The 27,251-nt window shown below is 56.2% G+C and overlaps 1 protein-coding gene across 2 annotated transcripts; it reads right to left on the bottom strand.

Moving 5' to 3' along the window:
- Nucleotides 1-26,919, bottom strand: BMP8A (bone morphogenetic protein 8a). 2 transcript variants are annotated; one of them, XM_040974429.1, is made up of 7 exons: nt 26,483-26,919; nt 10,733-10,922; nt 10,174-10,322; nt 4,657-4,851; nt 3,881-3,960; nt 3,344-3,454; nt 1-177 (listed from the first exon to the last, which is right to left on the bottom strand). In XM_040974429.1, exons 1-7 carry the CDS (start codon nt 26,811-26,813, stop codon nt 28-30), a joined length of 1,206 nt encoding a protein of 401 aa, XP_040830363.1. In that variant the 5' UTR covers nt 26,814-26,919; the 3' UTR covers nt 1-27. The 2 variants fall into 2 exon arrangements, with proteins under 2 accessions (XP_040830363.1, XP_040830362.1); XM_040974428.1 differs by having other exon boundaries at nt 28-177; nt 3,308-3,454; nt 26,483-26,813.
- Nucleotides 26,920-27,251: the final 332 nt, after the last annotated feature.

The following is a 27,251-nucleotide window of genomic DNA, read 5'->3' as shown; positions in this document are numbered from 1 at the left end:
GCTGGCTGCAGTGGGTGGCAGTCAGGCTCAATGGCAGCCGCAGGCCTTGACCACCATGTTGCGGTGCTTCCGCAGGATGACGTTGTTGCTGCTGTCGTAGTAGAGCACGGAGGTGGCGCTCAGCTTGGTGGGTGCGCAGCACGCCTTGGGGACTGCATCTGGCTTCATCAGGTGCACCTGGCCAGAGCAGGTGCAGGAGAGGGAGGGCATCAGCTCAGTGACAGCCAGCTTCCACCTGCTCCCCATCCCGGCCCACCTTGGGGAGCTCAGCCCACTAACCCCTCCTACCCCTGCACTCCATGCTCATTCTTGAGCTTCCACCAATGTGACATCCGCCACACAGCTGTTTCTCTGCATGCTGCAATCAGCACATGTCCCAGACAATCCCTGCCCCATGGATCGTGCAGCCTCTGTTCACCTCAGCCCCACTGCTCATCTCTGTTTCTTGCTATGCCAGTCCCCAGCACACTGCATGCCTGGGATGCAACTGTCGGGGGCCTCCTTTCATGCTTTTCCCCTCAGTGCCACCGTTTCCCCCTCAGGGATCTTGTCCTCTTTTCTTTTTCTTTTCTTTTCTCTAAGATTTATTTTATTTTTATTGGAAAGGCGGATACACAGAGAGGAGAGACAGAGAGGAAGATCCTCCATCTGATGATTCACTCCCCAAGTGAGCACAACAGTCGATGCTATGCCGATCCAAAGCCAGGAGCCTCTTCTAGATCTCCAACATGGGTGCAGGGTCCCAAAGCTTTGGGCCGTCCTCAACTGCTTTCCCGGGCCACAGGCAGGGAGCTGGAAGGGAAGCGGGGCTGCCAGGATTAGAACTGGGGCCCATATGGGATCCCGGTGCATTCAAGGAGAGAACCTTAACCACTGCGCCATCGCGCCGGGCCCTGTCCTCTTTTCTGTCTCCAACTGTGGGCAAGGGGAGGCTCAGAGACAAACCACCTGCACTGCCCATGCTGCCTTCTGGGATAAATGTCACCATCCTAACGATGGCCGGCCAATGCAAATAGCAGTCTTTGCAGATAACTGAGGCATATAAGCTATGGACAGTGCAGCCCTACCTAAATCAGTGTGCACCGACCACAGGAGTCTACTAGAGTGAGTTGCCCACTTGGAATTTCCAGTAAAGCCCTGTTCCTCAGGCCTGAAGGATGATGCCAGCCTCTAGAAGGAAGGTGACGGTGGAGGGGCCCCTACTTCTGCAGTCATGTGTTCTGGGTGTTTTATGGACCAGCCTCACCCAGCGCTTGCCCAACGGGACCACAGAGCTGTCTGAAGGGCGCTTGTACCCCCTTTCCCATCCTGGACTGCTGCACTTGGCTCTGAGTCCGTGCCCCAGGGCGTTGGGTGGATACCCAGCCAGATTGACTCAAAATTCACTGTCACCTGCTTGTCCAGGGACATGGACAGGGACACAGAGAGGAAGGAATATTTCAGGGGGCAACCAGAACACGCAGCAGTGACCCAAGGCAGGCTGGAGCCCCTGGGGACAGTCTACATCCTGGGGAGGACGTGGGACCAGGAGAGGCTGAACAGCTCGGTAGAGCAGCTACTGAGGAGCCTTGCATGCCCAGCCAGGGGCTCATCATGGGGAGAATGAGAATCCATGACCAAGATCAATCCAAGAGCCTTGTGTTTGGTGGGATCCTGCCTGCTGCTTTATGAACAGTTGCCCCGCAGGGTGGACATATAGGACCCATGGAGGTTTGGCTGCCCTCATGTACCCCTGTCTCCCTGGCTCCAGTGGCTTGGGGAGTCCCTCCTCGCCCCTGCCCTGTGCTCCGTCTCCCCCAGGGAGGTTTGCAGGGCTCAGGGACCCTCCAAAGTCCTTGTGACTCAAGCATGAATGTACTTCTCCCAGAGTGTCAGACCTATGGGTCCAGCTGCCCACCCCTTGTACCCAGGGTCTAGCAGACCCACTCATCCCCTCCCTGCCCCCTCCCCCCAACAATACTGCCTCCAGGTCACGCCTTCCACTCCTTGGCCTTGACCTCGGAGACACTGCCTGGTGTCAGTCAGGCCAGCTCTGGGGGGAGGGGGGTGGTGATTGACTCCTCTGCTCCCCACTGTTCCTTAGCCTGCAATGTCCACCCTATCCCTATTCCTGTGGCCTTCTCTCACTTCCCCATCAGCCCTACTTGGTCCATGTTGTCATCACCCGACCCCCTGCCTCCTCCACATTGTTAGAACCTTCCAACAGCGTCTCCTTTTACTTACAGTAAAATCCACACTCCCTCTGTGGGTCGGCCCAGCCCAGCCCAAACTTCCTGCCCCTCTGCCCTCCCCTTCCCTGCTCTCCTCCAGCCTCACCTCCTTCTGGCCCTGAGCCTGCCCAGCTCCCATCTTTACTTGGGACCTTGCCCTGCTCCGCCCCCTTGCAGCTGCTGATCCTGCTCCTCCTGGGCCACACAGCCTGGCCCAGGCTCACTCCATGGAGGGTCTCTGGCTCTCTCGAGTCTGCTGAAGGCCTCCCCAGGGAACAGCAGTGCTCTGCTCTGTTGCCTGGCAGGTCATGAGAACCCATGTTTGTGAAGCCACTGTGTGTGGGGGCGGAAGCTATGGCCAGGCCTTGGTGTAAGGGGGTCGCAGGCCTGGGAAAAGCAGGTGCATTCATTGTCTTATGAGCCTCTCTATCCTGGGCTGGACCCTGCGGGTCCTAGCATCAACCCTTCTCCCGGAAAGGCTGCTCTGGGCACCCACAAGGGTCCTCGACTTTTGAGAAAGGAAGCGTCACCGTTCCTGGTCACTCTTTATTGAGGACTCTTCTACCATGGCAACCTTATTAGCGGTGCTGCTGCTGGGGGCTAGAAGGGGACGGGGGTCTATGAGGTCAGCTGCATCACTAGAAGCTGTTCCTTCACTGAGAGGCCCTAATCAAGGGAACACACAGCCAACAGAGCTCCAGGCAACAGCCTGAGGCTCAGAGCCAAATCCCAGAGGAGCAGCCAGGCCGGCTGGTGGCGCTCCTGCCTGTGCTGTGAATAGTGGTATGTGCTACAGCCGTTTCAAGGCAGTCAGAAACAGCAGTGCCTACCATGTGTGTGGGCAAGATACCATGTGGGCAAGTGCATCCATGGTGTGTGCACTCTCCTTTGCATCAGGCACGCACAAACAGGAACACGGATGTCACTCACATGTTGTGTGCTGGGCCCTGGGACACACCCGACTGTTTCACAGGAGGCTGCAGGATTTGCATACGATTTCTGTGTGCAAATGTGACCTCAGGAGGAGTAGCTGCCCCCTTGAAGCTGCTGAGCCCAGAGCAGCTGTCACTGCCCCCACAACTAGACATGCCCATCACACCTGCTATGCCCTCCCAGGATGCTGCAGTACTGACCAGGGACTGTAGGATGGCGTGGTTGGTGGCGTTCATGCAGGAGTCCAGTGGAAAGAGGCATTCACCCTCACAGTAATAGGCCGAGTAACCCTGGGGGGCAATGACCCAGTCCTGGGGAGAGAGGCAACGGGGGAGGTGAGCCCAGCCTCCTCCCTGAGCCACAGCCCTCCCTGAGACCTCCACCGCCCTCCATCCTCCTGGAGACCCTGCTCAGGAGGGCTGGGCCCCAGCTCTGTCCCCATCACCCTCCATCCTTGCCCCGCCTCCCCAGCCTGCCCCGCCAGGCCATCTGGGGCTGCACTCCCAGCGGATCCACAGGGCGCAGATCAGCATCCGGACACCTGACAGCTTCCTCGGCCCAGGCTTGGATCAGCTTCAGCGTCACAGTTAAATTCACATGAAAGTACCACAGTATCACTTTACAAAGTATAGACTCCCAGAAGAAAAACACCAAATCAATGCCCTTCCCCCTGGAGAGTCACGGGACCCCTAGGTGGGGACAGTCGCTGAGTGAAAAGGAGCAGAGTCACCAATTACCAGCCAGCCAAGGTCCCGGAAGCTGACGTAGAGCTCATGCCGGCGGCAAATCTGCCGGCCACTGGAGCCATGGACAGCATCTGTGGGGACAGATGGTCAAGGTCATCTCAGAGGTTCAGGGGATGTTACCCTCATGGGCACATTTGACAATGAACAATGAACTAACGAATGGCTCTCATAAAGCCATCCCTGGGCTGCTGGGACGCAGCTCAGAACCTTCCATGACCCAACTGCTGCCAAGGAACACATCTCAACCCCGACTCCCCGGCCTCTGATGCCCCAGGCCAGCCCAGCAAGACCCTTGGCCATCCTGTGGCTCCTCTTGCCCGGCCCCCCTCACCTAGCATGCCCACTCCACAGGGGCTCAAGTCAAGGCCAGCCCAGGGGCCAGCTCCTGGTGCAGGAGGATATGGGGGCAGGTCCTGGCCTGACCCCCAAGGACTGACCTTGGCATAGCTGGTCTGGGCCAGAACAGAGGGTCTCAGGGGTGGGGGGGTGGGGCCACAGCTGCCCAAGGAAAAGGTGGCTGAGTCTGACAAAGGCTCCATGGGGAGAAGAGGAGGGGACAGTAGGTGACAGGGACAGCCAGGACAGAGTTCAGAGGCTGAAGGCAGTAGCCGCCGTCAATGTGCATCTGGGCACAGGACAGGGTCAGGAAAGGAGGCAGGAGAGGAACAAGGGCTTGCAGCATGCAGAGAGCCTGGAGGGGGGCGGCGCCCCAGTCTCACCCACCCCACTCCCCAGGAGCCCGCCTGCCTCGTTCCTGCCAGCCTCACCAAAGATCCCTGGCAGCTTGTGGGTGTGCGGTAGCTCATTGGTTCTTTTTGGCTGCCTCCTCTTCAGGGGCCTCAGGGCCCGAGGGGCGCGCCCAGGACTTGGGCTGGCCCTGAAGAACGTGACCATGAAGGGCTGGCGGGAACGTGGGGCCCGCTGCCCCAGCAGCCCAGCCAGGCCAGGATCCACGCTGAGCCCTGAGACAGAGAGCAGAGAGGGTCGCTCATGGGTGCCGGCCTTGCCGCAGATGCATCTAGAGGCTAAGGGCCAAGTACCACCCCCTGCCCAGCCTCGGTTTCCTCATCTGCAGCCCTGAGTCCCACGTGGAGTGCAGCTCCCCACGGTTGGGCACAAGGCAGTGGAGGAGGGTGGCTGGAGGCCTGGGAACCACAAGTGACACTGGCCCAGAGGTGGTGATGCTGGCACTGTGGGGTTCACAGATCTCATCACGCTCCCGTGGGTTCCCCTGGTCCCGTCTCTCCCACAGTCTGCTTTTCATCTTCACAGAGAGTTGCGCAGTCACGAGTACAGTCCACAAGCTCTGCCAAGGTCGGGGGACACCAGCACGGGGTCCTGCCGCCCCCACACACCTGCTTCTTGGCAGCCCCCACTCATGGCAGCATCTGCCATGCCTTGGGGACCTGTATGCCCAGCAAAGGCCCGAGCCGGCTCTGAGGCCCCCAGGGTCTACAGACGAAAGGCTGAGCCCAGTGAGGCAGGGACAAGGGAATACCATCCCTCCACCAAGGTTCCGCTGCCCTGGTCTCATTCCACAGCCCAAGTTCACAGTCACTGGGCCCGGCTGACAGTCAGATAAAGAATGGCTGCAAGCAGAGGTGAGACTTGGACCTCAGGCCTGGGAAGAGGAGAACCCAGAGAAGCAGGGTTTCCCCGCAGTCACTTTGATCCCAGGATGCTGCCGATAAGCTGGGTGATTAGCCTGGCACATGAGGAGGCCCCCAATAGAACCGCCCTCCTGCCCTGACTGGGTGCCAATGCCCGTTTTCTCCTTTGCTGTGGGAGCAGTTGCAGAACTCAGAGAAGTCATAAAAAAAGCTCCAACCCAAAACTCCCGCCGCTCCCACACGCTGCCCTTCAGTCTCCTGGGCTGTTCCACTGCCCCACGGCCCCACGTGCTGCCCTCCATTCTCCTGGGCTGCTCCCACGAGCTCGCTCTGAAGCCTAGGCAGAGGTCAGCACCGCAAAGCTGTTTGTTCGTCTTTGTCCCGGCTGTCTGATCTGCACCATCAGCACCCCTGTGAGCGAGTCCCTGTGACAGGTGCACCCTCATGTCCTGAGGCATTCACTCCTGCTCAGTCACAACCCAACAGAGCTTCCGTGCTGCGCCTGTGCGCAAACTGCTTAGCCACATTCTGCTGGTTCATTCTAGCAGCTCCTTAAAGAGCGTGCCAACTGTTCGGTTTCCATGCACACATTTCATCTCCATGTTGTAATCATGACACCCCCACATATGCCATACATACATGTATGTAAGCATATAGACACATATTTAGACAGACTGGTTAGCCTTTAAGAGAAATGCTTGGGAACAGAAGTATTTCAGATTTTGTCTCTTTTTTACCCCAGATTTTTGGATATTTGCATATGTATAATGAGATAATTTAGGAATGAGGCTTAATCATAACATGTTAAGTTGCATTTACACTTCATACACAAAACTTCAAGGTAATTGCATGCAATATTTTTAGTGCACCTTTGGTTTTTTGTTTTTTATTTTATTTTATTTTTTTTTTAGTATTTATTTTTTTTTTAAAGGAAGTTACAGAGAGAAACAGAAACACAGAGAGACCCTCCATTCACTGGTTCATTTTTCAGATGGCCACAATGGCTCAGGCTGCACCAGGAGCTTCATCCACGTCTCCCAGGCAGATGCAGGAGTTGAAAGACTTGGGTCATTGACTGCTGCCTTCCCAGGCCATTAACAGGGAGCCAGCTCAGCAGTGGAGCAGATGGGACTCCAAACAGTTCCCATGTGGCATGCCAGCACTGCTTAACCTTAACATTTCAGCTCAGGCTCGTGCACCCATCACAGGAAGTCAGGTGGAGAAATTTCCACTGGTGCCATTATGTTGGAACTCAAAAAAAAAAAAAAATTCAGGTGCTGGCACTGTGACACCATAGCCTAAACTGCCAACTGCGATGCTGGCAACCTTTTTGGGTGCCACTTGAAGTCCCAGTTGCTGAAATTCCCTTCCCAGGAAAAGAAGATGGCCCAAGTCCTTGGGATGTTGCACCCATATGGGAGATTTGGATGGCGGTCAGGGCATGGCTCGGGCATGGCTCAGCCCCAGCTGTTGTAGCCATTCTCACATCTCACACACACACATAACATCCCTCATACACACCCATTCACGACTCCCACACACCCACTCACACCTCCCACACATACATAACTCACACCCCACCATATGCACATATCTCACACTCACATACACTTCAACACACTCATTCCCAAACCACTGACTCAGACGGAGCCTCCCTGGAGGAGATGGCCTTGATGCTCAGTGCCTGCTACTGTTTCCCAAGCCAGCCTCCTTCCCTGGGAAACACGGCTGCCTTTCCTGGGGACACTGAGGACCAGTAATGATGTGGGAGGAGCTAGGAGTGCACAGGGAAACAAAATCCCGCACAGAAAGGAAATCCCCGGAGAAGGAGGACAGGTTCCAGGGGGACGGTGCCTCCAGCATCCATGCATGCCCACAGGCATGCTCGGTTGGTCCTGGTCACCACAGCGGCAGCCAGTGACCTTCCCCTCCGTCTCCTTTGCTCCTTTCGTGTTTTCTGGATTTCTGGAACCACTGTCCTGCCCATGGGGGGGGGGGTCTCTCTACATGTCTGCTTTACCCAGAACAAGGGAAAGATGAAGAGGATCTCCAGGAGCTGTGCCCAATCCAGACCTCTGGGGACGAGTGGGCACTGTCTGCTTAGTTTTTAATTGCATTCAGGTCCCTCCCAAGAAGACAGGGTCTGTCCAGCGGATACCTCCGAGAGGCCGCCACCAGCCAGGCATCCGTGTGGCCTCTCACACCCTCTTGGGCACACTGCAGGAGGGTATCCCAAGAACCACATACTCATTCGGAGCCATCAGGGAGTCACCTGCTATACAGGCCTGAGGTTCGGCAACATGCAAAGGCACAGCTCCATAGCTCCTGCTGCTCTCCACCTCGGTCACCTGCAGGCCACTGAGAGCTCTGCCATTGTCAGCCCCTCCTGTGCACTTGGAACACGGCCCTCCCGGTGGTGATGCGGTTGCTACACTGCTTCCTGTTTAGTCGCACGGGGCACTCACCCAGGAACGTGGGGGCCTTGTCCCTGGGGCCGTGCGGCATGGTGACCAGCGCTCGGATCTTGTCACTGGACGCCAAGCCCACGGCCCTGCCTATCTCTGACACCTTTGTCCCGGGTCATCCTGTTGGCCAGGTCACCTTATTTGGAGACCTGCATGGCACCCAGCATGGTCACCTACATGTGGGCCCCGTGGATCATGACAAAGGAGTCATCACTGGAGAAGAAGCCGCCCGTGGGGAGCAGGGCACCATGTGTTAATCCACTGACGACATCCATGTCCACCTAGCCTTTGCCTGATTCCATTCTTGCTATGCTGGCGACAGTCCTGTGCCTGAACTTGCTGGCCAGCAGAGGGATACCTAGACCCATGTAGAGGTGCCCAACATCTGAGAACTCCAGTTTCCGTGCAGGCTTCTGCTACCCCCTCCCACTACTTGCCACTTTGTTAGGTGCTCTATCCTCTTCTGGAATTTTTGTCCTGAGAGCACGTGGTCCACACAGATGCTGGGCAGGTGAGTGCTCTCCGGGCAGAAGGCCCCCACATCCATGAACTCCTTGGCCTCTATAGCCACAGCTTACATGGCTTTGTTCACGGGAGCGTCGCAGTAGGAGACCATGTTGTGGTCACAGGCAGCCTTCTGGCCCTTGACCAGTGCAAAGGTGGCCATGAGGAGACACTTCAGCAGCCATTGGCAACCCTCCAACGCCCTCATGTGGCAGGGCTGGCTTCAGTTGGCCAACACCAGTGGGAGTAGTAGCAGCTTGGGGAGGGGGGCACACCCCCTTCCTGCACCAGGTCCTGCAGGCTCTGGGCATGTAATAGGTGGGCAGCTTGGCACCTCCACGGTGGATGCACTTGGCCAGGGTGCCCTGGGTGTAAGCTCCACCTGCAGCTCGTCCACCAGTTCCTAGTGTTGGTGAGGCATGATCTTGCCCAGCTATGGATCTACCTGGTGGCTAGGAGCAAGCCCAGGCTGAAGTCGTCCACAGCCCACGTTGCTGCTGATCACCCACGGGTCCCGCAGGCGTGTCTGCAGCAGTGCTGTGATCAGCTTCTCGGTGATCTCACAGAGCCAGAAGCCCCTTCCCAGGACCAACACCCCGTCGGAGTTGATCTTCACCTTCACCATGGGGTCCGTATAGAAGCAGACATGGGCCCAGGGTTCGGCAGCCAAGCAGCCTTGCACTGGTGCCAGTCCTAAGCACCCGGCAGGGACATAGCATCGGAACGCTGAGCCAGGAGCCGCAGTGCCCTACGGCTGCTATGTCACAGCACAGAAGGTGTTGGGTGGCTGCTTCAGGCCCTGCTTGGTGCTGGGCAGTGGGCACTGGAACAGTCCTGGCCCAGATTGGAAGGGAGCTGTTCCCACAATCCTTCCTGGCCTGGGCTGGGGCCACCACCAGACAGTCCTGTCCTGCAGACCCTCAACCCGGCTATTCTGATTTGTAACCAAGACCCAGATTTTGGGTGGCAGTCCAGCCTTTGACTTCTGATGGTTGCATTGGGGCTGAGGCCTCAAGGAAGCACCCTTCTCATCACCTCCCATCCAGGGCCCCAGCGTCGGCGTCGCTGCACTGACAGCTGAGCTGCTACTCGCCAGCTTTCTGCAGCCCCAACCACACTGTGCTCCCAGGAAGCAGGTCCCTGGCTCCTTAGAGTGGCGAAGCTCGGCGGGCTCCTGTAGAAACCAAGGCAGTGCCGGCCTGTGGTTACTACAGCTCAAGAAGCCAAGGCCAAACACCAAACATCCCGCATGCTCTGCCCGCACTCAGTGACTTTGCCACTCTCACTCCCCTCCTCTAGCCCCCTGCCCTGTCCACTCAGCCCCTCCACATCCCTCGTCTGGGACCCTCCCGGATCCACCTTCAGAGGCTCCATCCTCACCGCCTGGGATGAAGGGGACTCAGCCAACAGCTCCTGTGGGCCAGTAGGTGAGTGACTCATCATCTGCAGATGAGGAAACTGAGGCAGAAGTGGGTTCAAACACAGGGCCCCTGGACTCATTTGTAGCCCCAGATCCTCCTGTCAGGAGGGAAGGGTTCCGGTCCAGGCAAGGGCTTCTATCCAGGATCACACTCTGCCTTACTGGCATTCCCCGAGGGATCAGCTGAGGAAGCTGCCTGGGACCAGCGTGGCCAATGCCTCTGCTCCCAGAAGGTCCTGTGGGTTCAGCCTCTGAGCAGCCCAACCCCCAGCCCCTGAGCCTCACCATCCTCCGTCTCCACATAGAGGCGGAGTCCCAGGTCCTTGTGACGGTTCAGCAGCCAGCGGTCACTGGCCGCTGTGACGTCCAGCACCAGCCAGCCCTCCTTCCCAGCCTGGAGCGTCTGAAGATCCAAAAAGAACAAGTCAGACTCCCTGTGGATACGAAAGAACAATTAACCATGGGCCACCAGCTGCCACTGTGCATCTAGTGCCTGCCTGGGGACGTCACGGAGCACCTGCCCTGCCTGAGTTGGAGCTGGGCCCATCTGTGCCTTGGCTCCCAACAGCAACCATGGTGCTGGTTCAGCACCTGCACTCATGAGGACACAGGCTTGGTCACCCATCTTAAGGCCCCACAGCTAGGCTGGAAGGACAGGGACTCGAAGTTAGCTGAAGCCTGGAGCCCCACACCTGCCTGACCCTTCTGTTCATTCTCCCAGGAAGCTCCCCCTCCTCCTCTGGGAAATACCACTCCTGTGCCTGACCCAACTGGACAGGTCATAGCTCAGCTCCTGCACCATGACGTTGAGTCTGAGAACATGGGGCTGGCTCTGGGGAGGTACCTGTTGGCGTGCTCCTGGACCACCTGGAAGGTGCTGACGAGGAGGGTCCTGTTGGCCAGCAGGGTGCTGGGCTCCTTGTAGATGCGGAGCTCAGCAGCCGTCACTGCCTCTCCTGCTGGGATCTGAGTCAGGTCAAAGAACAGCTCCTTCCAGCCGGGCTCCTGGGGGCCCAGGACGTGGTCGCGCTCCACTGAAAGACACACAGAGTGGGGGTCACCCTCAGCTGGATGGCCTGGGCTTCTGGGGCTGGGGTGGGGTGGAATTCTTCCTCTGCAAGTGGCTTGCTCAGGGGTGTAGATGGGGTTCCACGAAGCAGTGTAAAGAGGAGGTGTTCAACAGACCCAAACCCCAAGCAGCACTCATGTCCTCCCTTGATCCTTTGCGGGTCCTGGGCCACATATGGAACAGGGACAGACCCTCCTCTGGAGTGCCCAGGCTGAAGGGGAGGTGGATGATGGCCCTGAGGTCACAGCCCTTGGGGGACCCTGAGGGGCAGGGATATGGCTGCCCACATCTCAGGGGGACACGGATCCAAGCAGACAGCTGAGCCAGCTGCTCAAAATGATGGGACTTGGCCTCAGCATCCAGAGAGGACACTGCAGAGGGAAGGCGGAGAGTGGAAGAGCCTAGGGCTGGGGCGGGGGGGAGGGCTAAGGCCCCAAGTGCATTCTGGGAACAAGGGGAAGAAAGGTATGGGAAAGGTAGGTGAAACAGGGAGGAGATAACAGGCTTCTGGAAAGTTCCTTCAAGGGCAGGGATGTCCAGAGTCCCTGTAGCCTGTAGGTCTTAGCAGGTTCCGGGGAGCCCAGAACACCTAAGCTGGCCTTGAAGGACAATGGGTAGAACCCCAGATGTTGGGGAGGGGCAAGAGTTGCTCCAGGCAGAGGGGCTCTGTGCTCCAGTTTGGGGGTGCCAGAAGTGGCCACAGATTAAGGTATTGGGTACAGCAAGGGCCAGGGTCAGTAGGAGATGGGGCTGGACTGCACCATTGGAAGAGGGGCTGTACCCCCGACGGGGAAGGGGAAGGGGGTTCTGGGGCAACAGGAAGCAGAAGTGCCAGACTGGAGAGGAGCTGGGGGCGGATGGGAAGATCCTATGCAGACAGGGATCCAGGACAGGCTGCGGGTAGGGTGGCGTGGGGGCCCAGGGTGGAGACTGGTCCAGCAGTCCAGGCAGAGCCTGTGGTGGTGGGGTCCTTCCCACACTTCCCCAGCTGCCCAGCCAGGGGACTCAGGAGGCCTTACTTTTGCCTCCGTCCCCCTCAAACTCTGAAATCTGTGTTTCCGGAAAGCAGAGGTGGGAGCTGCCCTGGGCCTTCCCTAAACCCCACGCTGAGATTTTAATGACCAGTTTGTATGTCTTTTTAAACCTGCCCTCCCTGGCCGCTGGACTCAGGGACCACAAGGCAGGGTTTTAAAAAGCACCAGGCTGTGCGGCCCTGGGCGGATGTGGGGACCACTTCCTGTCCTTGTGGTGGGGACCTGGGCCAGGGACGCACAGGCACACACAGCAGTGCGGGACAGGGCAGGGCAGGGGACAGGCGTGTCTGGGCTGCAGGGGATGGCTGGCCCCAAGGTGACTAGGGACAGGGGGAAATGGAAGGTACATTGTCCCATAGCACCCGTGTCTCATAGCAGGGCATGCAGCAATGTCTACCCAGGAGCCAGGCAACTTCCAAGCAAGGCCACCAAAGTGTGATCAGGGTCTCCGTCCCCAAAAGCAGAGAGTTGAGAGCAGGCCTGGGCCTTTCCTAAATGATGCCCAACTGACTGCAGGCACTCCCTCCCTGCCTCCCCACGGGTACAACCTGGGTGACAGTTGCTGTGTGTTCAAGCAGTGCATACAGCTCCTCCTCGCTGTGACTGTGTGCCATTGTCGCAGGGTGTAGGACAGGAGGGCGGACAGGGGGGGTCTTCAGTCACACCTCCCCTCATCTCTTTCCTAACAAGGTTAAGTCCATTTGTTCTAGGAACAGCAGGAACTACCCATGGTCCTACCTGAAAACTGTGGCCACCTCTCTCTCTCTCTCTCTCTCTCTCAGCTTGGGGTGGCATCCAAGTCGGTTGAAGACCTCCCACTCCATGGAAATGTGGGTTTGTGAGCTCCATTAATCACCTGGGAAACCAGGGCAGGAAACTGCGTACCAAGCAGCCCCAGAACTTGGGGGCTTTTGAGGAAAGTGATGATTTGATAAGTAATGACCAGTGCTGATTGGTAGGCACTTCCTGTGTCGGTAACTGCTGCAGGGAAGGCCCCCTGTGCTGCGGGGCGGTGGAGGCTGCCAGCAGTCAGCACCAGCTCCATCCCCTGAGGAAGGATGTTCCACGAAGTGGGGGTTGAGGGGGGTGGACGACAGCGGGATGCCGCTCCTGCCCTGTGGTGAATCTTTGGAAGTCTTCCCCTGCTCAGCCACCAGGACAGGTAGCTGGGGCTCCTGGTCCCAGCTCTGAGCCCAACCAGCTGTTATGCGGCCTCAGGCTCCTCATCTGTCAGGTGGGGATACTGACACCTTTTCCACCAACGGCTGTGAAAGGGCAGGGACTGAGAGAGCAGCAGTGGTCATTCCTTGCGTTGGGTGCTGGGAGGCAGGCGGACCTCCAATTTTCTCACCCGGTGGATGTCTCAAAGTGCAACATCCAGGAGTAGCAGCAGGCCATGCCTAAAACTCAGGAGTGGAGCGTCAAGGGCAGCTGGTCGTGCTGTTGCTGGGAATGGCCTCGGCCCCTGTGAGAGCACCAGTGTGAGTCCTGGCTGCCCCGTTTCCGACCCAGCCCCTGCTCATGCACCCGGAGAGCAGAAGATGGCCCAAGCACGTAGGCACCTGCCCTCACATGGAGACCTGGATGGAGTTTTGGAATCCTGGCTTGGAATGGTCTACTGCTATATTGCAGGCATTTGTGTGTGTGTGTGTGTGTGTGTGTGTGTGTGTGTGTGTTAATCTGCCTTTAAAATAAGTAAGTCCTAAATAAAGAACAAGGTGGGGCCCAGCACGGTGGCCTAGTGGCTTAAGTCCTTGCCTTGCACACGCTGGGATCCCATACGGGTGCCAGTTCTAATCCCGGCAGCTCCACTTTCCATCCAGCTCCCTGCTTGTGGCCTGGGAAAGCAGTCGAGGACGGCCCAAAGCCTTGGGACCCTGCAACCGTGTAGGAGACGTGGAGGAGGTTCCTGGCTCCTGGCTTTGGATCAGCTCAGCTCCAATCATTGTGGTCTCTTGGGGAGTGAATCATCAGACGGAAGATCTTCCTCTCTGTCTCTCCTCTCTGTATATCTGCCTTTCTAATAAAAATAAATCTTTTTAAAAAAAGAATGGGGTGGGGGGATTTCTCTCTTTTTAAAATTATTTATTTGGGTCTGGAATAATGGTCTAGTGGCTAAATCCTTGCTTTACACACACCAGGATCCTATATGGGCACCAGTTCTTGTCCTAGATGCTCCACTTCCCTTCCAGCTCCCCGTTTTTGGCCTGGGAAAGCAGCAGAGGACCCTGCATCTGTGTGGGGCTCCTGGCTCCTGGCTTTGGATTGGTTCAGCTCTCACCATTGCAGCCACTTGGGTAGTGAACCAGCAGGTGAAAGATTTTTCTCTCTAAATTTGAGTTACCAACACAAACAAATAAATCTCACCCCCCCCCCAAATCTATTTGTTATAAAGACAAGGAGAGGCATAGTGGCTCAGACGGAGCAATTGACGGTGTATTCAGACGCACATGGATGATATGGTAGTACATTGGAGCCTGCATAGGACACCTGGTACCACAACAGAGGACAGAACAAATTGATTAACTCTCCCAGTCAAGTGTTGGCAGTGAAAATCTGGGCAAGTGGAGACACTAAGGTGGACTGTGTGAGTCAGTGGATTCTGAAGAGATTTCATCGTGCTTGGAATGGTGAGAACAGAAGTAATTCAGAACGGTTGAACTATCAAAACACTTGAGCAGTGCCTTCGGAGCATGCCCCACATCGGGGACCCTGGGATGGGTTGAAGGGTGGGTGTGGCTTCTCCTTTTATCTCCCCCTTTCCCCAGATACAGGAAGGAAAAAAGACAATGTGGAAACAGTGGTCTTAGCCACTTTCCTGTAGCCCTTGACCCTTTGAGCCCTAACAACTATGTAAAGATCATAATACATACACACACACACATATATATGAAGAAACAAAAAGAAAAGAAAAGAAGGAAGAGAGAGGCAGACAGAGGGAGAAAGAGAAAAAGAGAAAGATCTTCCATCTGATGGGTCACTTTCCAAATGGCCACCACAGCCAGTCCTGGGCCATCTGGATGATAGGAACCCAAGCACTTGGGTCTTCTTCCACTGCTTTCCCACAGTTATTGGCAGGTAGTTGGATCAGAAGTGGATGCCAGCACTGTAGATAGTGGTTTAACTTGCTGCGCCACAAAGTCAGCCTCTGTTTTCTTTTTGTAAATAGAAGTACAGGGCAATCAACGGCATGCACACAGCTCAAAATATCCCCTGTTAGCAGCTGACAACCTCGGCTAAGTGAGCCTTCGCTGCAGTTGGCCACAGATGGCCCACTTTGTCACTGCGGTGGTCACTTCCTTAGGGCCCCACACATCTCTCAGCATTCCTAGTTTCAACCTGCCCTGTTCCTACCTTCCCACAGAGACCAGGAATCCCCCCAAAGATGCCCAGAGGCAGCAAGGCAGTCCCAACTCTGATTTCTTCCCCCGGTTAGACACAGAAGGAATAGAGACCCAGGACTCCTCACGGCGAGGGACTGCCACCACCTGATGGTGACCAAAACCAGCGTGAAAACCAGAGAGCCAGCACGAAACACTGGCTGCTGCTTCCCACGCTGCTGTGTCATCTGAGGACCCATCGCGGGGACTTACAGGAAAGGCCAAGGGACAATGTGAACTCTTGGGTTTTCCCAGGAAAATTCTGCCACCAGCTGTGGGGTTGGGGAGCTCATGCCTGCGGCTCCTGGTGGCTCAGATGGGCTGGGCACAGTGTCAAGGCGTGTACTTGGCCTGGCCCCCATCTGGCTGGTGACCGCTGTAGTACATCCTGCTGGGAAGCCTTTCCTCTGGTGGCCAGGGGAGAGGGACCACGGATCTTTGAAGCAAGGTTTCTGGGCAATGAGTCCTTCCAGTTTGTGGGGGGAAAAAAACCCAGGGTTGAGAGGCAGGCTGGCTCATTTGGGGAGTCCCACAGTTTCTCTCTGGGTATATGGGGGTGAGGAAGGACATGTCTTACTGTGGTCTGTGGTCTGAGAGCTCTTTCAATGCTGTTCGCTTTTACCATGTCCCATCCAGAAACATCCATGAACTCACTTATTCAACCCTTCTGAAAGCAGCACTTCTGGTGTGCAAGCCACTTTAGGGACCATGGAGTCAAGTGGACAGCCCAGGCTCCACGCCCACTGTTTATAGTCCCATGGGAAAATCAGGTAACAAATAAGGAAGTAAGGAAATCGTCCTGGGGGCTGGCACTGTGCCTCAACCGGCTATTCCTCCACCTTGTGGTGCCAGCATCCTATATGGACTCTGATTTGTGTCCTGGTTGCTCCACTTTCAATCCAGCTCCCTGCTAACGCACCTGTGGAGGCGGTGCAGGATGACTCCGGGGCTTGGGCCCCTGCACCCACACGGGAGACACAGATGGGGCTTCTAGCTCCTGGTTTCAGCATATACTTGCTCTGGCTATTGCTGCCACTTGGGGAGTGAATCAGTGGACAGAAGACCTCTCCTCCATCTGCCCTTCAAATCAATCATATCTTTCTCTCTCTGTCTCTGTCTCTGTCTCTCTCTCTCTCTCTCTCCTGCAAAGATTATGACCTGCCTATATTCTCTCACGCTGCAGGCTGTAAGCCTCTTCCTCCAGGAAGCCACTATGACCTGACCCACTGAAAGGCTGCTTGCACCTCAGTCCAAGGGGGCCTTTTAGTGTTGCTCTGACCCCACAGGTCAGGTTGTTGGTCTGTCCTTGTCCCCCATGCCAGGAGTTCATGTCCTGTGTAGCTGGCCCTGAAAGTTTGCTCTAGGAAAGAAGGTGCCATCGCTGAGTAAACACGGAGCTCCCGGCAGCTATTCAACAAGTCTCTGTGTCCAGGGCCTGGGCCCGTCCTTCTAAAGCACTGCTTGTCCTCCAGCCAGTGGCTGTGTCCTCCATTCACGGACCCTTTATCAGGGGCATGATCGCTGTCCTGGAGTGACCTCAAACATCCCAGTGCATCTCCACCAGAAACCACCACCATCCCCACCTGGCAGGACACTAGCTTCCTTCCCTCCTGGCCCCTGAGGGTGGGCACTGATCCCTAGGGGCCTGAGGTGAACAGACCGGGCCTGGTGGGCTGCCATGCTGATGACCAAAGCCCAGGTCAACTCTCTGCCACACAGCAGAACCTGGAGAGTCCCACCACCCAGCAATGCTGGAGCTGCGGGGAGGGGGCGGGGGCTGCCGCTGGGGCTCTTCCCCACTGGCCCCATTCCTGACTCTGCTCAGGCCTGTTTCCATAAACAGCTCTGCACTCACAATTACCCACCCAAGCCTCTGCTGGCTGTAGACCCCAGATTAAAAGGAAAGCACCCACACAGGCCACCACATCAAGTCTGCCAGGACCAAAAATAGGCCCCAGGAGCTGCGGGCAAGAGGGAAGCAATGCCTACCTCCAGCTGTGGGAATTTTCCAGAAAGATATGGTCATGGTGGTTCACCCCCTTTAGTTTGTGGGAAAGGCTCCTGCAAGGAGTTGAGCCAGCACCCCTAACCACCCTGGACCTTCCACCCCTGGATGGACCCCCATCAGCAGGCAGGAGGAAGATATAGTCTCCCTGGTCAGAGCAGGAAAGGCTTTGGGGCAGCCCTGCAGAAAAGGGGCAGAGCCTTTCCGGAGGCTGAGGATCAAATCAGAGCCCTCAGTGGAGACATGCCCAGCCTGATCAACATCATGTGAGATGGACCTACAGCAGGTCCAGCTGGCGGGGATGCTGCACCAGGGGAGGCCACCTGTGGCCAGGTCCCCCTTGTCAACAGCTGCCCTGGGGATGTTGCTGCTGCCTCCTCCTCCAGGCAGGCTCCTGAGAAACTCCGGGGTCCTGGATAGGGCTCAGGGAGGAGCCGCATCCACCATCCTCCTGTACCTTCTGCAGAGCCGGGAGCCAGCTCCACCCTGCCCACTGGCTAGGCCCAGGTTCTTCACCCCAAACCCCCTCAGGACTGTCCTGTGCTGCTCCGGCCAGCCACCAGGCACCTGCCACCAGGGGTGGGTGTGCCATGAAGGGTTGCATTTGGTTCTGCTTTAATGGGCAGGAGATAGAGGAGCTTGATGAGCCCCTGAATCAAATGGGCAGGAAGCACCAGAATCCTCAAAGAAAGGCACTTCTCCGAGAGGTCCTGTTTCCTGGGATGCAGTCAAGGAGGCTGGACAGCTCCGTAGCCCCTGACCCGTACCCTCTTTTTTCAATATAATTTTATTTGTAGATGCTTGTTACATAGGTGAGAGGATGACAGACCCATGCCCACAAGGGTCTCTGGGTGGTTTGGGAAGGGCAGGAATAGGTGAGGGACAGACCCTGCCTTCCGTTCTGGGAGAGTAGGGGCTAGGGAGGAGGGGGAGATGTGTTGCCCGTTGTTGCCAGCTCATGTCAGCACCAGAGGACAGAATTGGTCCCCTGATGTCATCCCAGGGGCCTTGCTGTCCTGAGGGCATTCCTTGAGAAGTCTGGATTGTTCTGAGATGGGTTGGCTTCATTGCACCATGTGTGAGATACCACCTTCCACACTCACCAGCTGTCTGTTTCAGCTTTAGGTACTTGAAGGAGAATTTAGTCTGTAGCATTATTCAACCTGCTCTTCTTTCCATTTTTATGGTGAGGCACTCAACATCCTGTCCTCTGTTGAATTAGAGATGGCCCATACCCTCTTAAAAGAGCAATGTTGCATAGAAGGTTAAGCTTCTGCCTGCAATTGACAGCATCCTAGCTGGGCACCAGTTCAAGTTCCAGATGCCCCACTTCCAATCCAGCTCCCTGTTAATGCTTGAGCTTCTTGCAACCACATGGGAGACCTGAAAGAAACTCCTGGCTCCTTGTTCCAGCCCACGCCACCCTGGCCACTGTGGCTATTTGGGGAGTGAGCCAGTGGATAGAAGATTTCTTTCTCTCTGCCTCTCCTTACCTCTATGTTACTCTACTTAAACACTTTTTTTTTTTTTTAAAGGAGCAGTGGAGTTTTGACAAGCAAAGCTGTACATGGACGTGTTCCCATGCAGAAGCTACACAATGAGGCCAGGCACAGGGCGGTAGGTAGGCGAGAGCTGCCCTGGTTTAAGGGTGCACCATGTGAGGGAGCCTGCGCACACTGCACACAGCTCCCAGCTAACAGGCCTGGGAAACAGCAGGTGACGGCTTCAGTACTTGAGCTCCTGTCACCCCTTTGGGAGACTGGAATGAAGTTTTGGTCCCTGTCTTCAGTCTGGCCCAGGTCTGACTGTTGTGGCCACTTGGGGAGTAAACCAGCAGATGAAAGGAAAGAAGGAAGAAAGAAGAAAGGAAGACGGAAGGAAAGAAACAGATGAACGTGAAAGGAAGGAAGCCTGGTGGACTCCATGGCAACGGAGTCAGGGAGCTGCAGGCTGGAGGACTAGCTGCCAGGCTTCCCAGGGCCACACAGTGCACATGTCTGTGAGCGCTGAATTTTCTATGGAATGGGCTATTTTTCTGCAAATTCCAAAACAATAAGAGCACTTATGAAACAAGATTGACCTGGCACATTGGCTCAATGGCTCAATCCTCACCTTGTAAGAGCCAGGACCCCATGTGGGCACCAGTTGTATCCCAACTGCTTCAATGCCTTGGGACCCTGCCCACGTGGGAGATGAGGAAGAAGCTCCTGGCTTCGGATCAGCTCAGCTCCAGCTGTTGTGGCCACTCAGATGTGAACCAGTGGATGGAAAATCTTTCTCTCTGTCTCTCCTTTCTTCCTGTAAGAAGTCTCCAGTGGGTTTAATTGGCATTCCTTTATATGTCAGTTGATTTTTTTTCACATGCATATTTAAGGATCTTTTCTTTATGTTCGACTGAGAAAAGCTTGATTATCACGTGCCTTGGTGAAGATTGCTTTTGGTCAAAACTGTTGTGGGTTCTATGCCCCTCCTGGTTGCAGTCTTCTAATTCTTTCCCTAGATTAGGGAAAATTTCCCTTATTATTTCATTAAATACATTTGTAAACCCAGCTTCTCTTTCTGCACCTTCTAGAATTCCCATAACTCTTATATTAGGATTTTTAATGGTATTTTTCAAATCTTGAATTCTTTTTTTTAGCCTAATCCAGCTCTGCTTCCAGTTTTTTGTTTGCTTCCCCCAGTAACAGAAAATATCTTCTAATTTTGAGATTCTTTCTTCTGCCTCCTTCATTCTATTTTGGAGACTCTCCACTGTACTTTCAATTTGCTCCACTGTATTCTTCATTTCTGATATGTCATCTTTCATTTGATTCATTTCCAGTGTGACACATTCCTTAAATTCCTTGAATGCCTGCTTTATGTGCTTCTCATTGTTGATAAGAAGCTTTATAACAAGTGTTTTGAATTCTGTGTCCCCCATTTTCTCGATGTCTTCCTCAGTGAACTCTGAGCTTGGCAAAGGGTTTTGCTCCTTTGCAGGGGAGTTTTCAGTAATATTCATTGTGCCTTTGTCTCTTCTTTTGCTCTTGGTCATTGTACTTCTGGTTATCAGATTCTTCTCCTTGGGGCAGGTTTCTAAGCCATGTCACCCACAGGTCTACAGTTTGATTTTACTTATTGTGGTTGGTACATGGCTCTTTGCAGTCACTTGTGCCATTCCCTCCAGCAAGTTCCAGGTCTGGATTCTTATGTTAGATTTCCACGAAGAACTCCGTAGCCCCAGCTCCTGGCTCACCAACCTCCACCTCCTGTGCTACTATGCTGAAGCTGCACTGTTGTCTGTAAAACATTTTTCCCACTTCCGGATGGAGCAGGTCCCAGGATTAGGAATACACCAGGTGTCCTATATAGCTAGGTTGCTGGCAGTGCTGATCTTGTCAGAACCTGTTGGCTGTTAGGTCTGAGGACCACACAAAGCTATTTTGAGTTATAAGATACCAAAGTTGGTATTATTTTCCTGTGGGACCAGTGCAATGCCCTGATCTCAGTGAGTTCTCGCTTAGCTCAGGGCATGCGCAGCTCATGTTGTCCCTGAAGTCTTAAAGTCTTTCCATACTGTACAAAATGGTGCCTGGTGTGCCTCTACTAGAGTTCTTGATTTGCTGGCCATCAGGTCTGAGGGTTACCGTGACCTATCTGTAGGATGCACATTGCAATTCTCTGAGCCAGAAATGAGTTCACACCCAGCTCAGTGCATGTGCAGTACCGTCCCATGACCTTTGCCTGCTTAAACAATTCGGCTCTAGGGGCAGACTGGGCTGTGAAATCTTGCACTGCCCGTCTGGGATTTGCTGCTCTGTCTCTGCTCCTGGTCAAATCAAATAGACCAGCAGGAAGGGCAGTTATTTGGGTCCACCTCTTAGTTCCTGGAAAGTATCTTCGCACCTTGTTGCTGGTGGAGTTCTGGCTACTGGTGCAATTCAGATTGCCATTTGCTGAATGCCTCTATCAGTCACTGCAACACCACACCACTGTGCCCGCTGCTTTCCTGTGTCTGTCAGTCTCCAGATACCCCTCTGCTGTTGTTCTGTCTTCTCCTATCTCCTGGAATATGCTCTCTCTGCTTCACACTGGCAAATGTTTCTCCATCTGTTTAAACATGTACTTACCCTTTTTCACCATCTTGAATCTCTCCTACACATTTTCTTCTTCTTCCCATATATGGGGGGAGAAGGTGATACAAGAGGAGAAAGCACGCCCAGCCTCCCAACCACCGCATTACCCCAGGGACTGGGGGACTGCCACCCGATGTCTTCCCAGGGCCCATCATGGAGCATTTTCTGAGGGTTCTCTTCATGTGTCTGCAATAGCTCTCAGATGCTGCTGATATCGCCACTCCACAGATGAGCAAATCGTTCTGAGGTCAATTGGCTGTCACAGTCCACCTCTGAGCCTCCTTTGCCCCAGAAATTTGCTGTCAAGTTTCACTGGAGTAGATGATCAATTTGTTCTGCTCTCCATCCTCAGCAAACCAATGGGTTCTGCGGCCCAGCCCAGGCCTGCCCACCACACGCTCAGCCCTTATGTACCGCAGGGGACACTGCAGCCCAGTCAGAGCTATCCCAAATAACTCCCACTGGACTGCACCCCTCCAGCTCTGGTTCCTGCGCCTGCCAGTGTGTGTACTGGACTGGTCTGGTCTGGCCCCCATCCCATCGAGATTTTTTTTTTAATAATCTTAGTTTATTAGGGTACAAAGGGTCACGGGCTACAGGGTGAAAGTGGGTAATATCATTGTTTCCACACTAATATAATCATTTTGCCCTGTATCTGGGGCTAGGGGAGTAACAAAGGGAAAAGCCCCACCCTACTTCCCACCCATCCCGCATCCCCAACATGAGGCGCTCTCCAAGGGTCCTGCTCAAACAGTTTTGATAGTTCATCAGTTCTGGATTGCTGCCAATCTCACCGTCCCAACCGCAATGAAACCTATTCAGAGTCCACTGGCTGACAGTCTCTTGATGGTTGGGGTTCCACGATCAGCAGTTCAGTTGGAGAGATATCCAAAGAAACCTCATCTGAGTTGATCCCAGATCTGATTCTTGAGTGAGTTTGCTAGTACAGACTCCAACACTGTTCGTCACACCAATCAGCTTATGCACATGCTGGTTGTTGCGATTGCTGGGTCCGTTCGGCTTCCAGCCCCGTCTTCCTCGTGAACCAATGGGTGTTGTAGTCCAGCTCGATTCTACCCACTTCATACTCGGTCTTCATGCAAACCAGTTGGAGCTGCAGTCTAGTTGGGGTGATTCCCCAAAACCCCTACCAGTTCTGCCCATCGAGATCTTATATACAGCCTTGGGCAGTGAAGCCTAACTCAATCCAACTGACGCCACCCTCCAGCACACACTCATGCCAGCAAGTTCACTGCCTGTCCAGCCAAGCCCACCTCAAAGATTTATTTTTGTTTTAATTTAGTTATTTATCTATGCATTTATTTATGTATATTTTATTTTGTATTTGAAAGGCAGATTTATAGACCCCCCCCACACAGCTTCATTCACTGGTTCACTCTTCAAATGCTGCCGTTGGGTTGGTCTGAAACCAAGAGCCTCCTTTGGGTCTCCCACATGAGTGCAGGAGCCCAAGGACTTGGGACATATTTTGTTGTTTTCCCAGACACATTAGCAGGGAGCTAGAGAGAGAGTAACAACCAGATTTGTACCCATGTGGGAAGCCAGCACTGCAGGCTTTATGTGCTATGCTATAGCACTGGCTTGATTTTCTTCTTTTTTCTCACAAACATGGGACAGTAAGTGTAAGATGCCAGTGAACGGACAAGGCAGTTCTGGGCATGCACTCATCAGCAGGTGTCACCACCAATGCCCCTGACAGCCCTGGAAGAAGAGTTCCTGCATTTGACAGGGGGTAAACTAAGGCTGGGAGAGGGGTGCTGGAAAGCCCAGATCATGGCCTAAGAAGGTGGCAGAGGAGGATGTGGCCCTGAGCCTGGGCCGCCCTGGCACAGTCCAGCACATGCCACTCCCACCACGGGCTCAGGGTCCCCATCAGCAGCTTGACTGTGTATTCTGTATTTGTGTCTCCCACCAGAAGCTCAGCTCCCCGCAGGCAGGGCCTGTATCCAATCACGGATATAACTAAGGCAAACAGAACTGTGCCTGGCACGCAGCACCATCTGCTGACAGAATGAATGGGAAAAATGGAAACGTCCCCTAGGGAGAACTGGGAGAAGTAACCTGGGGCCAGAGACGCCAAGCATTATCCTTCAAGGTCATAGCCAGGTCCTTGATTCACAAAGCATCCCTGCATCTCCCAACTGGGACAGCCTCCATGTCCCTGTCCTTGGCCACCAGAGCCCAGGAGAATAAGTGAGTGTGAATCAGGAAAGGACAGGATGAGGCAGGCAGGCCACTGTGGTCCTGAGTTCCATCTGCCCGTGCTGTTTGTGCCTTGGTTTCTCAGCTGGGAACCTGTGCACCTGCCTGTCTGTCATAGGGTGGACAGAGATGCAGGAATAAAGGGCAGAAACAGTCTCCCTCCCCTCGCTCAGCAGGCGCTGGACAGGCCTGTGAGGCTGGGCCCTGGGTCGGGGGTAGGGGGCTATGTTGAGAAGGCATCTCCCGCTGAGCCGGTGGCACCTAGATTGGCCAACACCAGCACTGCAGACAGCACGGGAAAGAAGCACCAGAGGGGGCGGGGCACGTAGGAATTCCCGGTGGAATCCAGTCTTGCCTCCTTCTCCGGCTATAGGGAGACTTGGATGAGTACCAGGACCTCTTGCTATGTCTTGACCCAGAGAAGTCAGGCTCTCCACCTGGAGTGCACAGCCACCCAGGCAGAGCCAGGCGCTGTCAATCCCACCTCCTGCTCCTCACAGACACCCCACTGACAGCGGCGGGAGAGCTGTGAGATGCCCCACAGCGAGCAGGGGCCAGGCAGACACAGGAGCCAGATGGGGCCTGACAGCAGAGGTGGAGCTGGAGGCAGCAGGTGTGGGAGCCTGGGTGTGGGCGTGGATGCCACAGCGAGGACGCTGCTATTAGACCTCAAGGGGCTGCTGGGGCCTGGGCCTCCGAGAGCGTGGGAGGCCCGTGTGTGCATGTGAGCCTCCATGCAGCCGCAGTCCTACCCAGCACAGACCCACCCTGCCTCCGCAGGAGCCTTGTGCTGCTGGCGGCAGGAGTGTAGCCCAGTGGGAAGGTCCTGCTGCCCGCCTGCAGCCCGGCCTCCCTGGACACAGCTCTGCTGGGAACCTGCAGGGTCCCAGATCCTGATGACGCACGCACGGATGGCAGGGGAAGAAGCTGGGAATGGGGATCGGACACGGAGGTCACCCTGCATGGAATGAGACCGGCAAATGAGGCTTGGACTGAATGAGGAATACAAAATCCATGAATGGTCTAAGGCCAGATTTTTACCCTAAAAAGCAGTAGGAACACCTCAGGTTGGGTTTTAGACTGATTCTGGGTTCCATGTGTGGCCAAGAATGCACACATCCCTTCCCATCCACAGATAGGCTGGGCAGAGCTGGGAGGGATGCAGCCAGAAGCCAGCAGGCCTAGGCTCGCCCTCCAAGGGGATGGAGTGAGAGGCTGGCTTCCTGCTCCTCCTCTCTATCAGCCGGCCAGGTAACGGCCTCAGGTCAGATCTTGGGGGACCCAAGGCTCAGCGAGCCTGAGCACACAGCAGGGGAGGGCCGTGCCCAGGTCACAGCAGCAGCTCCCCCCAGGGAGCGCCCAGGCCAGGAGACCCCAGGGAAGCAGGACGTGGCCTGGGCCTGACTCACACTCTGCTGGGCAGCTCCATCCACAGCTCTTCCTGCGCCCCTCCGAGATGCACTCCCAGATCCACCCACCGCCTCCCCATCTCTACCCAGGAAGGTGGCATCCATAGCCCTCTGACCACCTCCTAGGCCTGACACTGGGTCTCCTCAGCCGTCATAGCTCAGACCTGGGGCAGCAGCGGCCCTAAGTGCAGGAAACAAACAGCTGGAGACTTGCACTGCAGCTTCATTCATGGAGTTCCTCTGCTCAAACCCCTCAGAGAGCTGCCTCCACCCACGCTGCAAGCCTGGCATCACCTGAGGAAGGACCAGGTGTGCAGCTGGATGACCTGGGCTGTCCCAGCTCAGCCACATGGAGCCTGTGCCATTCCAGGGTGGGGGTGGGGGGCTGCCACCTCCCCAAGCCTCAGCTGGGTGGTGTGAGGACTGAGCTGCTAACAGGGTCCCGGGAATATTTGACACAGTGCAGCGGGGTGGGGAGGCTGGTAGCCAAGACAAGAGTTCCTTCCCTGCTCTCTGTCCCACCCCTACACCACCCAGGCTGACTATGGTCCATGGGACCCCAGGCCCCCTGCTGTTTGCCCTGTGCAGCCACAGAAGGGATGAGGAGGGTGGGGAGTGCAGGAAGTGCTTAGGACTCCAGAATAAAGAAGAAGAAAGGGCAGATCGAGCATTTGGGGAGCAAAGGCTCTGAGGAGTGGTGGGAAATGTCTGCAGAGAGCAAAGACTGGGCTGCGCCTGGGAGGAGGGTCCAGGCTGCCCCTGGTGGTCATGCCCAGCTTGGACCCATTCCCTCCCCCCAGGCCAGGACCAGGGTGCTGGGGCCCAGGAGAACAAGACCTCAGCTGCTGACCCACACGGAGCACCCACGGCTTCCTTCCCTGAGCCCTGAGCGTGCACCCCATCCCCAGGCTCAGGGTTCTGTAGGGGGAGAGCCTGGGGCAGCTCAGGGCGCGGGCCAACTGGTCACCTCCAGGATGTGACCACAGCTTCACCCTGACCTTTGTCCTTCTGCTCCTCTTGCCTTATCGCAGCGCCAGCATCCCAGCCTGTTTACTCAGCCGTCATCCCAGGACCAGCCTGTCTTCCTGGTGCAGCCCAGGTGGGTCTCACGGCTGAATCCTTCCTCCTGGGGTCTGGGTGGATGCAGTCCAGGGAGTCCCCAGTCCCCTCTGCACCTCAAGGAGCCCTTCCACCCCCCTCCTCCCGCCCCCAGACCCTCAGTCCCCTGCCTAGGAGTCTGTGTCACCTGCGGATCCCCACTAGGGGCCCTGGCCTTCACTCCAGGAAGGGTCCCGGGGCGGTAGCGGGCACCTGCACGCTCAGCTGTGTCTGCTCTGTCACCGCGGGGCCCGCACTCACCCATGTTGACGAAACTCATGACCAGGTCCGCGCGGCCCAGGCGTCGCTCAGGGGGCCCGGCGTCGTCGTCGTCGTCGCGGGCCATGGCACGATACAGGTCCAGCATGAAGAGCGGCGCCGACGCGGGCAGCCGGGAGGCGGCGGGTGGTGCGCGGGGCCGGGGCAGCCCGGGCAGCCCGAGCACCGCCAGGATCTCGCGCTGCATGTCGCGGCGCTCGCGCGCGCCCAGACGCCGCTGGGGACAGCCGGGCGGGGGGCGCGGGCCGGGGCCGCCGCCCAGGGTGCACAGTGCCAGGCCCAGGAGCCAGAGCGGCCCGGGGAGCGCGGCCATGGCGGGCCGGGCTGGGCGCTCAGCGGGCGTGCATCGGCTCCGCGGCTGGACCCGGGATGCCCCGACGGCGAGCGGCGGACCAGGCTCTACGGCAGGCGGGACTCGGAGGGCGCGGTGCCCCCGCGGCACCTGTCTCGGCTTGGGACTGTGTGGATGCGGCCGCCGCCCTCTAGGTTAGAGAATGCGTGTGAGGTGCTGCTGTCGCCAGTCCCTTTAGGGCCAGGTCGGCTGGGGCTGTGCCGGCGATCCCGCGGCACGATCTCCAGTGGCCTCAGCCGGCACTGCCGAGTGTATTTTCCTGGCCGCGCCCCAGCCAGGGCGAACCAATGAGGGAGTAAGGGCAGGACCGACGTGCGGAACCCACGCTCGGGAGAGGATCCTGCTGGCAGCAGGTATGGCCGGTGGTGACCAGTCCCAGGTGGGTGTGGATGGTCAGGG

This window comes from Ochotona curzoniae, unplaced genomic scaffold, assembly GCF_017591425.1.
Source record: "Ochotona curzoniae isolate NIBS_2020 unplaced genomic scaffold, NIBS_Ocur_1.0 contig_2404, whole genome shotgun sequence".
In the NCBI taxonomy this organism is placed as follows: domain Eukaryota; kingdom Metazoa; phylum Chordata; class Mammalia; order Lagomorpha; family Ochotonidae; genus Ochotona; species Ochotona curzoniae.
Note: the sequence above shows the minus strand (reverse complement) of the source record. Positions and strands in the feature narration are given on the sequence as shown.

Bases quoted from the DNA above. Each gene is read 5' to 3' on its own strand.
- BMP8A (XM_040974428.1), bottom strand. From the start codon at position 26,813: ATGGCCGCGCTCCCCGGGCCGCTCTGGCTCCTGGGCCTGGCACTGTGC. The intron at 3,455-3,880 runs GTAATTGGTGAC...CTCTCTCCCCAG, and splicing joins TCCGGGACCTTGGCTGGCTG to GACTGGGTCATTGCCCCCCA. The intron at 178-3,307 runs GTGATGGGCATG...TGCTCTGGCCAG, and splicing joins CCTGGGAGGGCATAGCAGGT to GTGCACCTGATGAAGCCAGA.